Genomic DNA, 12,992 nt, shown 5'->3' with positions numbered 1-12,992 from the left:
TTTTGGTTGGTAAGAAATCAATTCACTTTGCTGCAGAAGTTGAATCATTTGAGCCACAACCTGAGACTGGGAATGAAGAAGCAGATGTCAACTTTGTATATGGGAATCAAGGTCAGAGATTCGGTAATCAACAAAGCAACAAGCCTTACAGTGAGAACTTTTCAGGCTACACTCCTAAACCATATTACCAGAAGCAGCAACATTGGTGTTTACCGATAAAGAGGATTTTATTTTGTTTTTCAATTACTCTGGAAAATAAAAAATAAGACTGACTAACTAATTAGTGAGCGAGTGACTGGGATGATTTGAGAAGAAAGATAAAAAAAAATTTTAAAAACTGGACAGCGAAGAGAATAAGAATAGAAGAAAGTAATTGAAAATAATAATAATAATATTGTGATCAGACTGTTGTATTATCAGGATCAGACTGTTGTATCTTTTGTGATGACATTTATTAAATTTTGTTATTTGTCTAATATCTTATAGATTTGCCATTTTTTAGGCTAGAAAAACACAATCACAACATTATGTTTAGGTTTAATCAGTTTTAGGGTTTAGTATTTGTTATAAAATATATATTAGCACTAAAAAATCATAAATATAAACTTTTTAAATGTTCAAAAATGGCAAATCCATAAAATTTAGCAAAAATGACATATTTGAAAATGCCATCACTAAAAATGGCATTTTGAGCAAGAATCCCGATATTTAATTATCACATACACAATCATAAATTAGTTGTACAGTTTTTAGGTTCAATTTCTGTTACCATATACATAAACAATACTCAAATTAAGAATACTTCGTTAAAAAATTCCAATGGTTTTTTTCTCAATCAAACATTTATTAAAATAAAACTTCAAGATTGTCAACCAAAAAAAAATCCAATGGTTTTTTCAATTTATTTCTTAATTATTTAGTTTTCTGACAATTTTCATTTAAGATTTCACTACCTTCAGCATCACTTATCAAAGGTTTACTACTTGACAAGTTGATATTGCTTAAGTGTAGATTTTAAACATACGTACACAAATAAAATTATATTTTGTGTTAAATCTCATTCGTTTATGTTCTATTAATAAACAAATTTTGAGTGTGTGAGAGATGAAGTGGATGATTCTTCGAATTTATCCTGATTTGGAGGTGTAGAAAATGTGATTATCGCTTTGATGAAATTCTAAATATAATTTGATAAAGATTTGAAGTTTTTTTGTATACAAATTCTTGTTCAAATATTTCAGAATTGTATACAATAATGAAACAAATGAATTGAATGAGTAGAGGTATAAGGTGTGATACTGGGTGTTCTAGGTGTGGTAATCATCAGAAAACTATAAATCATGCCATTTTTCTATGCCTGCCCGCTCTTCAAACATTGGCACTATCTCAGGTTCCAACGGTTCCATGAGTTTTCCCTTCGGAATCGCTTTATGCGAATATGGACTATCTTTTCAGGTGAACGCCGAAGGATGTCAATATTTCAATGTTTTCTTTGTTTATATGGTATATCTGGAAAGCTCGGAACGAAAAGAATTTTGAGGCCCTGGATTAAGATCCAAGAGATGTTATACAACTTGCAGAGAGTGAGGAAAAGACCTGGACTATAGCTCAATTGGCGCTCCTACATGAGTCTCACCAACCCCGTGTTGATCCCGTCCAATCCACAAATTATTTGGGATACATGTGTTTAATTGACGGTTATTGGAAGGAAACTGATACTTTTGCAGGAATAGGATGGTACTGTTCCCGTTGTGAAGACCCTCGCCAACCATGGGGGCTGCAAATCTCCGTCGTAGTTTATTGGCTTTACATGTAGAGGTTGAAACACTAGTGTGAGCGATGAAGTGTATGATGGAAGCAAACAAGAGAGATGTGGTGTTCATAATTGACTGCTCAGATTTGGTGAAGTTGGTGTCTTTTTCAGCCGAGTGGCCCGCTTTTTCAATATACTTAGAAGAGATTCAGAATGATAAGTGGAGCTTCTTTGATTTTTTATGAATTTTAATTTCTCGTCAAGATAATACTAAATCAGATAATTTGGCATGTAAAGTACGGATCGTACCGCTTTTGAGTTTATTTGTAAACAATGTATTTTTGCATTAGCTGTTTTAAGCTAATAAATTAAAGCTGTTGACAAGAAAAAAAAATTGAATGAGACTAATAGAAACTAAATACAATATATGGAGAAAATGTGAAAATATTATCGATATGTTAGTATGATACAAAAAAAGACGAAATAATAGTCTACATTTATTAAGCAAAACTTTTTTTTTTTTTTTTTTTTTTTTTTTTTTTCAACCAAACAATTAAATAAATTAAAAGGTGATTCCAGAATTGGTTGCCCAATTTGGAGGGAAAGAGTTTACAAAACAAAGTTCAGAAACTAGAGATCTAGAAGAGCGCGCCAGACAATCAGCTCTCACGTTAGACGTCCTCGGTATTTTCGTCAGAGTGAAGGTGGAGAAGGATGATCTTAGCGCTTGGAAGTCTTCCAACAAATACGAGAAGGCTGGCCAATCGTCGGGAGCCTGCACCATCGCCACCAGCTCGGAACTATCAGACTCAAAGTTGGAGCAATCTATCCCCGCCGACCGAAGAGACTCCATAGCCCAAATCAAAGCTTCAAACTCCGTATGAAGGGGAGAGGGACTACGACGCAAACTGCGGGCTCCCATAAGTACCGTCCTATCATCGTTACCAAACCACCAACCCAAGCCTTCCAAAGAATCCGTACCTTTCCAGGAACCATCAACCTGGCAACGAATCGAAGAATCCCTACCCTCCAGGGAAGACTGGGAAACCACATAAGTCTCCGGGCCAGACTTGGCCTCCTCCCAATAAAGTTTATCGTTTAACGCCTGATTTAAAATATCAATGGGCTCTGCTTCTATTCCTTGAAACACCCTATTATTCCTATCTTTCCAAATTGTCCACAATATCCAAGGCAACCTATAGCCAATGCTAGGTCCCCCAGAATTTGAAAAAGTCTTGGAATAAAGAAAATCTAGGTTCGAATACACGGATCCAAAAGGAAAACCAGTCGAAGACAACTGGATCGGAGATAGCTCCCACACCAAAAGCGAGCGAACACACTCAAAAAGAGCGTGGTTGATAGTCTCCACCGCTAAACCGCACCGCGGACACGTATCGACGCAACGGACACCCCGGTGAGCAAGCCGTTCTTTCACGGGAAGGGACCCAGACGCCACCTGCCAGAAAAAATGTTGGACCTTTGAGGGAACATCAAGCTTCCAAGCTTGTGCCCGTAAAACTGTGCATGTCGGCCCGTAAACGAGAGGCTTATGAAATTCCCGTGCTAACCTATAACCAGATTTCACTGAATACTTGCCGGATTTAGTATAATGCCAAATCAATTTATCCGGAGTCAATGACTTACTGACCGCCAAACTCCGTACAAACTGAATGTCCGCAGGATCCAAAAACTCTTCCAGAGTAGGCAAATGCCAATCCAAAGTAAGGGGATTAATTAGGTGATTGACCATCAGATTAGGATGGAGAACTCTACCCCTGCCATTCGCCGGTCTTGGCTGATGATCCGGGATCCACGGGTCTCTCCAAACGGAAATATTATGTCCCATCCCGACGAGCCACCTCGCCCCTCTTTCTACTAAACCCTTTGTCGAAAAAATACTCCTCCATGCAAAGGATGGGGAATAGGGTTTAGTCGCCAGTAAAGGATGTTTTCTCCTGAAATATCGACCGCGCATCACCCGCGCCATTAGAGAATTTGGGTAGTGAATCAACCTCCAAAACTGCTTAGCCAGCATTGCATCATTAAATTCTTCCAGAGCACGGAATCCCAAACCCCCATCGCATTTATCCTCACAGAGCTTATCCCAAGCTACCCAATGTAGACCTCTGGCCTTATCATTAGACTTCCACCAAAATTTTGAAATAGCACTCGTAAGTTTGGACGTTAACTCCTGAGTTAATTTATAACATGACATGACATGAGTCGGAAGAGCTAACGCAACTGATTTGATCATAATCTCTTTACCCCCTTTTGATAAAATCTTCGCCGACCAGCCATTAACTCGCTCATCTAAACGATCATTAACATAACTAAAAACTTCAGTCTTCGAGCCCTGGAGATTTTCAGGAATGCCCAAATAGGAACCCATTCCACCCTCTCTAGAAATACCAATAACATTTTTAATCCGAGATCTTACATCAGGCGGGACTTTCTTGCCGAACATAATGGACGATTTCTCCAAATTGACCTCCTGGCCTGAGGCTTTCCCATAATTACCTATAATATCCATGACCACTCTACATTCAGATTCCTCTGCCTTACAAAAGAAGAGACTATCATCCGCAAACAAAAGATGTGAAATCGAGGGACAAGCCAGAGCAATAGAAATTCCCGTAAGTTTCTTTTCTCGTTATGCCTTTTTAATATTTGCTATTAAAACCTCTGTACAAAGAATAAACAGATAGGGAGAAAGAGGATCACCCTGATGTAAACCCCGCTTTGGTAAAATAGATCCCCGAGGTTGACCATTAAGAAGAACTTGATACGAAACCGAAGAAACACACCACATAATCCAAGTAATCCACCGCCTATCAAAACCTAATTTAACCATCACCGCTTCCAAAAAATCCCATTCAACCCGGTCATACGCTTTACTCATATCCGTTTTGAATGCCAGAAACTCCGACTTACAGCGTGGGTTAGTATTTAACCCGTGAAACATTTCCTGGGCAACTAGGATATTATCAGTAATCAACCTGCCCGACACAAATGCCGATTGTGTTTCAGAAACCAGAGACGGTAAAAAACGCTTAAGCCGAAGACATAAAACTTTTGAAATAATCTTATAACTCACGTTACACAGACTTATAGGCCGAAACTCTGTCATACGTTGTGGGTGATCCACCTTAGGGATGAGACAAATATTAGTCTCATTAAAGCGAGGATCAAAGCCACCCGTCCTAAAGAAATTTTTAACCAGAGCCACCAGATCTCCTTTTAATGAAGGCCAGAACCGTTGAAAGAATAAAGCTGTCATACCGTCAGGGCCTGGAGATTTCTCTGGATGCATAGCAAATAAAGCTTTCCGAACCTCCGCCTCCATAATTTCCCTTATTAGACTTCGATTCATATGATCTGTAATAATAGGTGAAATCTCCTGTAGTATTTCTGATATACCAGTTACATCAGACCGTTTAAACAAATCCTCAAAATATTTGGAAGCTATATTCTCCATTCCCAAAGGTGACTCATCCCAAACGTTATCCGGGCCAAATAACCCAACAATCCTATTCCGGACCCTCCTTTGCTTAGTCGAAGCATGAAAATATTTTGTATTTTTATCTCCCACCCGTAACCAGAATTTCCGGCTCTTCTGTTGCCAATACAACTCCTCATCCCGATAAGCCTCTTTTAATTTTCTCTCAATGTCTCGAATCTCATCCTGAGAAATCAAGTCATCCATCTTGGCCTCCTGTAAGGCAGCCTTCAGTGAAGAGATAAGGGACGGGCCAGAAGTCACGTTATTTTTCCGCCACCACGAAATCGAATTTCGACAGTTCCTAATTTTATCCACAAAAGCCGGTACCCGAAAATTGTTTGTGCGCGCCCATCCGGACTCTACCGCACCTAAAAGTCCGTCCTTCCCCAACCAACGTTTATCAAAACGAAACTGCCTATACCGGCGAGAGGCTGTTTTCAGACAAGTAGCCAGAATGGGACAATGATCAGATCCGACCATCTCCAAATAATCCACCCTCGAATTTGGGAAAAAACTATGCCAATCTTCATTACCTAGAGCACGATCTAAGCGACACCGAACCACCTGGTTATTACAGCGATTACCTCGCCAGGATAATTGCTCTCCATAACACGGGAATTAAAGCATACCACAGTGCCGAATCATTGTTTGAAAGGGCACAAAAGAGGAAGCAGGCCGTAAGGCCCCACCCCTTTTCTCATGATTCCCAACAAGTTCATTGAAATCTCCAATCAAAAACCAAGGATCTATCCGGAAAGAACCAATATCCATTAACTTCTCCCATACCTTTGCACGATTCTGCAGAATTGGATCCCCATAAACAAAAGACAAATAAACCAATTGTTGACCAAATGAAGCTTTAACATCAATAATTCGATTACTATCATATAAAATAGAAAGTTTTATTTCATCCATGAAAAATAAAGCTAACCCTCCACTAGAACCATGGGGATCAACAGTGTACAAATTATTATAACCAAACTTTTTTTGAAATTTTTGTAAATAAGAAAAACACTTTTTAGTTTCTGATAAAAATAAGATGTCTGGCCGATGCTGCTTCCACAAATCTCCCAAATATCCTTCTGTCAGATCCACCCCTATGCCCTGACAGTTCCAACTCAGAATCTTCACGTTCTAGCCGGCGGTTTCGGGAGAGCCCCCATCCCTTTCTTTCCTTGACGCCCCCCATCCGAAGGTTTAGTGCCCACTGTATTATTACCCAGTTTCCCCATCAGCTTCTGTTTATTCCCTTCACCTGCAGGTTTAGACAAAGCCTTAGCAAGTAAACGTTTCCCTGGAGAAGCTAAAGCCAAAGAAGGCATCCTAGAACCGCTAGCACTCTTCCTAACATAAGAATTAAAATTCTTCTTTTTATGCCCACCTGTCGCATCTAAAGTAAATGCTGCCATAGCATTATTAACAATCCCCACATCTAACTCAACCGATACATGAGAAGAGGGTGTACCTTTCGGAATACAGTCATAATCACCCTGGGAATCAGTAACCTGATCCACTTGAACCTCAGACCCTTGATCCGTATGACCCCCCACACCCTGAGTTGGAGAAACAGCCCCCTCCTGGACACCGTTAAGATCAGACTTACCCATATCATCAAATTCACCATCCTCAAGCAAGTCATCATTGTCAACCTCAAAATCCATAGCCAGATCAGCCCCGGCATCTCCCTTAACAACACTCCCCTCAGCCTCCTTGTCCGCTGGTGGATCACTAGAGCTGGGGTCTCCCACAATATTATCAATTCGCATCGAACTATGCTCCACAACAGCCGCCTGTTTGACCTTAAAAAGAGGTTTAGGCCAAGCCGTACCAGCACTCTTTCGGTTAAGAACATAACCGGGGACCTTACCCGAACCCTCTCCATTCCCTGAATGTGTACCGCGATGAGAACCTTCCTCTCGACCAGTGACCTCACCGAAACTCCTCTTCTGACCCCAAGCGTGACCCTGTAGATGCTCTTGTTGACGAGGACGGTGAGAACCATTACCGTTAGAACTCTGACCTCCAAAACGTTGCTGGGGAAAATATCCAAATTCGCTAGAATCCGCAGACTGAAAATCCAGGGCCCTCTTAGCATGCTTTCTAGGCTTTTCCCAACCCCCAGCATTAAGATGCTGTTCTTGCTTCACAGCTGGAAATTGCCTTTGACTACCTCGACTATCCCTCTGCAAATCCGCACCTTGGACAGTAGCCCCCTTAAGAACCTCTGGACAGACCTTGGAATCATGGGTGATCCGGGAACAATGCTCACAAACCCCATTTAATTTCTCATACTCTAGTGAGACCACAATCTCGTCCCCAGTTGCAAAAGGCACCACCATCTTGAAGATCAGCGGATTGAACCCATTAACTGACACACATAGACTACCCGTTTCCTCATCAACCTCTTGAATCCTCCCAAGCTTCTTACCAACAGCCTCAAAAGTAGCCACCTCCCACAAATGCATTGGAATCCCTAACACTTTAACCCAGAAGTTGATAGCTGAAGGGTAGGAGGAAGAGATGACTGGCTCCCATCGAACCAGTGAGACCATCCAACCATCAAAATGGTATGGACCATTTTGCAAAACTGACAAAATATCTTCCTCATCCTCAAAATTAAACTGAAAAACCCCCTGACCTAAATCGGCACCAACCACCCTCTCTTCTAACTTCCAAATTTTTGGGAAATTAGCTATCAAGGACTCCATATTCTGACACACCGGATTCATGAGCCTACCAATAAGGGTCATCGAGAACTGCTGAATTCTCTGAGCCAAAACCAAACTGGAGATGGACACAGTTTCAGTACGAACCAGTGTTGCATTCTTCTTGCTGAAAACCAATTGAGCCATGATTCGCAGAAAAGAAATATAGCCACCCGCAAGAAATACCCAGAAAAAAACTGAAGATGAAAAGAAAAGCAAGAAGGAGCGAATAACAAAACCAGAGAGAGATGATGCATAAGCAAACCGCAAGCCTTCGTTTATATACCTCAACACTAACCCCTTCTCCCAAGAGCAGACCGTATCGAATCATATATTCTCCCATTACTATCCAGATTATCCCCAATCGTACCATCAAAACCATCGAAAAAGCCTGGAAATTATCATAAGGAAAAATCAAAGATATCCACCTTCCAAACCAGGATAAAGAGATCTCAAGCAGAATTCCCAACCAAATCAGATATGAATCCCATAAAGTAAACCACAGAGACCAATACACAAACCCATAGGAGTCGACAATCCGGATTCCCTCCCACTCCAAATCCGTCGAAATCCCGAGATTAACACCACAGAAGACAATATTTCCCTTATTGAAATCCGATACTAGCAAAGAATAACAAAACCTGCCCAAATCCAGAGAAATGAATCCCCTCCAAATACAGATATTGAGACTTGAAAGCAGAACATCCAAACCCCTGATTGTAAGCGTTGGAACCATCCACGAATCTCCATCAGATACCATCATCAAGACCACCATCTCGACATTTCCAATCCCCCTTATAAGAATATACAAACTCCACCGGCCGAATCATAAAGATCAGAGAACCCATTAAAGTCCCCCACAATCCCAAGATCTGCAACCAGCAGAATCAAACTTTGCCCAAAAAGAATCAGACTTCCGATCTGAATCCAATCATCATTAACCAGCAGAGATCGAAGGAGATCCTCTCCTCGCCCCCCAAACCCGTCGGGATCAATCATTCAAAACTTGATCAAAACTTAAGTAAGACAAACTTAAGATCAAAAAGTTCATCTTGCATAATAAAAACATTCATCTTGAATAATTTTTTTTCATATAAAAATCCTTGTTAAGATTATTAAAAATTGCATAAAAACAAAAACAAATTAACGAATTGAATGAATAAAATAAGACTTATAAGAACATTCATACGATATATGGTAAACATAAAAAGAAAATTACAGATATGTTAGTATTGTTAGTATGTTATGAAAAAAAAACCGAAATAGTACTCTACTTTTTTTATTAAGCTAGATTTATGTAGGATACACTTCATATCAGATCAAAAGTTTCAACTTGCATAATATTATGCTTGTAGTTTTTATAACCTAAAAAACCTTTAAATCGGTCAAAATGAACCTATCTAGCTTTTGTGGCCAGATTAGGGAAACAACCTTTTTTCCCCGTCAATCTCTATTAAAATTGACACGTTCCTAATTGTACCGGTTAGCAAAATCCACCGTATAAATTAATCATACCACAAAAAGCGTCCAGATACAGAGCTCTCTTTTACCAGTACCCGGTCATCTCCCCCCGAAAACTCATTCATCTCCGCGTTCATATGACTCATTTATTTGTTCTTTCTCTCCTCTCCTCTCCTCAAATCCACCGAACCAACAAAAAAAAAGAAAAACACGATTAGGTCTTTAAAGAAACCCTAAATTGGGCAAAAAAAAAAGAAAAAAAAATCAATCATCATCCTCTTCAATTGTATGGATTTGAGTCGTTCTCAATCTAATTTTTCACTAGGTTTTGGTTGTTCCCACGCATCAATGACTCCAACTCCGTCTCCAAGAGCTCCGATTGCTGACGATTCGATTAACCTACAAGTGGATCCAAGTTTCCGATCATTACCAACAACTTTTTCTCCGATTCCGTTGCAGTTACTCGAGCAAAAGGTTGAGAAGATCACCGTGGAAGAGCCGAAGAAAGATGGAGGAGATCAGAAAGAGGACGAGCATTTCAGAATCTTAGGTCACCACATGTGTCTCAAAAGGCAACGAGATTGTCCACTTTTATTAACACAAGCGAAGCATCCGAAGAGGAGTTCGACTGGTGGTGGTGATACAGATCTGGAATCGAGACGTGCTGCTGTACGAGCTTGGGGTGATCAGCCTCTTCATTTGGCTGATCCTGATATACACGAGCTTATAGAGAAAGAGAAGCAACGACAAGTCAAAGGGATTGAGTTGATTGCTTCTGAGAATTTTGTGTGTAGAGCTGTTATGGAGGCTTTGGGAAGTCATTTGACGAATAAATACTCTGAAGGCATGCCTGGTGCGAGGTACTACACTGGGAATCAATATATTGATCAGATTGAGAATCTGTGTATTGAACGAGCTCTTACTGCGTTTGGTCTTGAATCTGATAAATGGGGTGTTAATGTACAGCCGTATTCTTGTACCTCTGCTAATTTTGCCGTGTATACGGGACTTTTGTTGCCCGGTGAACGGATTATGGGGCTTGATTCTCCTTCTGGAGGTCATATGAGTCATGGTTATTGTACTCCAGCTGGGAAGAAGATTTCGGCTACGTCCATCTTCTTTGAGAGCTTTCCTTATAAAGTGAATCCTCAAACTGGGTATATTGACTATGATAAGCTTGAAGATAAGGCGCTTGATTACCGCCCCAAGATTCTTATTTGTGGAGGGAGTTCATATCCTAGGGACTGGGAGTTCGCTAGGGTTAGACAAATTGCAGACAAGTGTGGAGCTGTTTTGATGTGTGATATGGCTCATATAAGCGGTCTTGTGGCGACTAAGGTTTGGAATCCATCAACAACTACCACTTTGTATTGTTGTGTTGATTATCTCTTTAATTCTCCATGGTTTAGATTGCACTTAAGTAAAACATTTAAGATTAGGCTATGTATTCATATTCTGTGTTAGTGTTATGGTTGTTCTATTCAACCATTAGCTGGTTTGACTACTTTCTAGGCAAAGTCCTTTTCTGTGGGCAGTTTGAAATGATTAGTAGTTAGAAGCTTCTTATACTAAGAAAATGGAGAACAAATAGCCACGTATATGATAACTGGATTTTGGTGTGTTAGTCAATATACGTAAAGGAAATGGTTTTAAACTATTTTGTTATGTCGACTTTTGTTATGATTCTGCTCAAGGTGTTTTTGTTTCTGAATTTGGTTTGCTACTTTTTTTTCTTATAATCTCAGGAATGTTCCAATCCATTTGATCACTGTGACATAGTTACCTCCACTACCCACAAAGGTCTACGCGGTCCTAGAGGAGGTATCATCTTCTACAGGAGAGGCCCAAAGATAAGAAAGCAGAGCCATCACTCAAGTCATTGTGACACTTCAACGCACTATGATTTAGAGGAAAAGATCAACTTTGCTGTTTTTCCATCGCTACAAGGAGGTCCTCACAACAACCATATCGCAGCTCTTGCCATTGCCTTGAAACAAGTGGCCACTCCAGAGTATAAAGCTTACATACAACAGATGAAGAAAAACGCCCAAGCTTTAGCAGCTGCTCTGCTTAGAAGAAAATGCAGACTGGTTACTGGTGGCACTGACAATCATTTGTTGCTGTGGGATCTCACTCCTTTGGGCTTAACAGGTACTAGAATCACTCAACCTTACCACGCATCGATCCGAAGTTATTCTTTTGTCTGATTATGTTTTGTGTCTGTTTTGCAGGGAAAGTCTACGAGAAAGTGTGCGAGATGTGCCATATAACCTTGAACAAGACTGCTATATTTGGGGATAATGGTACAATATCTCCTGGAGGTGTAAGAATAGGTAAGCACAGATCGATTGGTTGGCATTTTGAAAAAAAGTTAGCGAGCTGTCTGTCTCATTATTATTCATATCGAACCTCTTTTTTTTTTGTCAATAGGGACACCTGCGATGACAACGAGAGGCTGTATAGAGTCTGATTTCGAGACAATAGCTGATTTTCTGATAAAGGCAGCTCAAATAGCGAGTGCGTTGCAGAGAGAGCATGTGAAGTCACACAAGGAGTTTGTGAAAAGTTTATGCACCAACAAAGACATATCTGAGCTTAGAAACCGAGTTGAAGCATTTGCGTTGCAGTATGAGATGCCTGCTTCTCTTGTTCGAATTGAATGAAAGAAAAAAAAAACACACAATTTTTTTTTTTTTTTTTTAAAGAAAAAAACTCCAGCCAACAGCTTTCTTTATAGTTGAATTTTCCTTCTCTCCGGGGGAAGTTTTTTTCTTTGAGTTCTATCTTGTAAATTAGAGTAAATAACTATATTTATCTTGGTTGGGATTGATTTTGCATATTTTTCCATTGTAATTCTGTACACATTTTGATAGGTGGGGATGATCTACTACAAAGTTACTTAAGTCTTCTTTTAAAATTAAAAGCTTTCTTCAAAGTAAAAACTTTGAATTATATACTTGTATATTTAATAATTGATTATTGATTTAGATTGAACAAATAGCTTTGGGTTATGGATAAATTAAAAAACTTAGTCTAAAGAAGAGTTAGTTAATGATAAATTAAAGACTTAGTCTAAAGAAGAGTTAGCTTTGGGTTAATGATAATATCTATATTGACACTTTTTGTGAGAGAGACAGTAACTTATACAAAAGACAGAAAAATGGCTAAAAACAATTTCAACTATTTGCCAAACGTTTTTTCATACTTAAACTTTAACATGCTGCAACCTGAACAGTGCTAAAATTCAAATTTGTTACCTGAACTATATGAAATATTGTCACTTTCAACATATGTTCCAACGATATTAAGTCGAAGTTTAACGGTGATGAGTCAGACGACCTTTAGTGTCCACAAGGCAGTGGGACTAACTAATACGACATCGTTTTTGTCATTTCGTAGCAACTATAACACACCCAGAAATAACTAAAACGACATCGTTTTAATCAATCTCATTGCCACGTAGACGCCACGACTCGGATGACTCAACATTGTTAAACTCCAACTTAACACTGTTCGAACATATGTTGAAATTGACAACAATTTCTATAGTTTAGATAGCAAATTTGAATTTTAA

At 39.5% G+C, this 12,992-nt stretch overlaps 3 protein-coding genes across 3 annotated transcripts; 1 reads left to right on the top strand and 2 right to left on the bottom strand.

Moving 5' to 3' along the window:
- Window positions 1–2,315: 2,315 nt before the first annotated feature.
- LOC147947051 (uncharacterized) lies at window positions 2,316–6,023 on the bottom strand. The gene is made up of 3 exons (XM_087507335.1): window positions 5,882–6,023; window positions 4,434–5,683; window positions 2,316–4,310 (listed from the first exon to the last, which is right to left on the bottom strand). Exons 1-3 carry the CDS (start codon window positions 6,021–6,023, stop codon window positions 2,316–2,318), a joined length of 3,387 nt encoding a protein of 1,128 aa, XP_087363461.1.
- Window positions 6,024–6,138: 115 nt separating this feature from the next.
- LOC147947050 (uncharacterized) lies at window positions 6,139–9,006 on the bottom strand. Its single transcript, XM_087506378.1, has 2 exons — window positions 6,718–9,006; window positions 6,139–6,507 (listed from the first exon to the last, which is right to left on the bottom strand). The coding sequence occupies exons 1-2, from the start codon at window positions 8,102–8,104 to the stop codon at window positions 6,380–6,382; spliced, it is 1,515 nt and encodes a 504-aa protein (XP_087362504.1). The 5' UTR covers window positions 8,105–9,006; the 3' UTR covers window positions 6,139–6,379.
- A 273-nt stretch (window positions 9,007–9,279) lies between these two features.
- LOC104777500 (serine hydroxymethyltransferase 7) lies at window positions 9,280–12,360 on the top strand. The gene is made up of 4 exons (XM_010501773.3): window positions 9,280–10,756; window positions 11,164–11,569; window positions 11,650–11,751; window positions 11,849–12,360. The coding sequence occupies exons 1-4, from the start codon at window positions 9,707–9,709 to the stop codon at window positions 12,079–12,081; spliced, it is 1,791 nt and encodes a 596-aa protein (XP_010500075.2). The 5' UTR covers window positions 9,280–9,706; the 3' UTR covers window positions 12,082–12,360.
- Window positions 12,361–12,992: the final 632 nt, after the last annotated feature.

This window comes from Camelina sativa, chromosome 3 (assembly GCF_030686135.1).
Source record: "Camelina sativa cultivar CO46 ecotype springtype chromosome 3, ASM3068613v1".
Classification (NCBI taxonomy): Eukaryota; Viridiplantae; Streptophyta; class Magnoliopsida; order Brassicales; family Brassicaceae; genus Camelina; species Camelina sativa.
The sequence above is the reverse complement of the archived record's forward strand: the minus strand, read 5'-3'. Positions and strand labels throughout refer to the sequence as shown.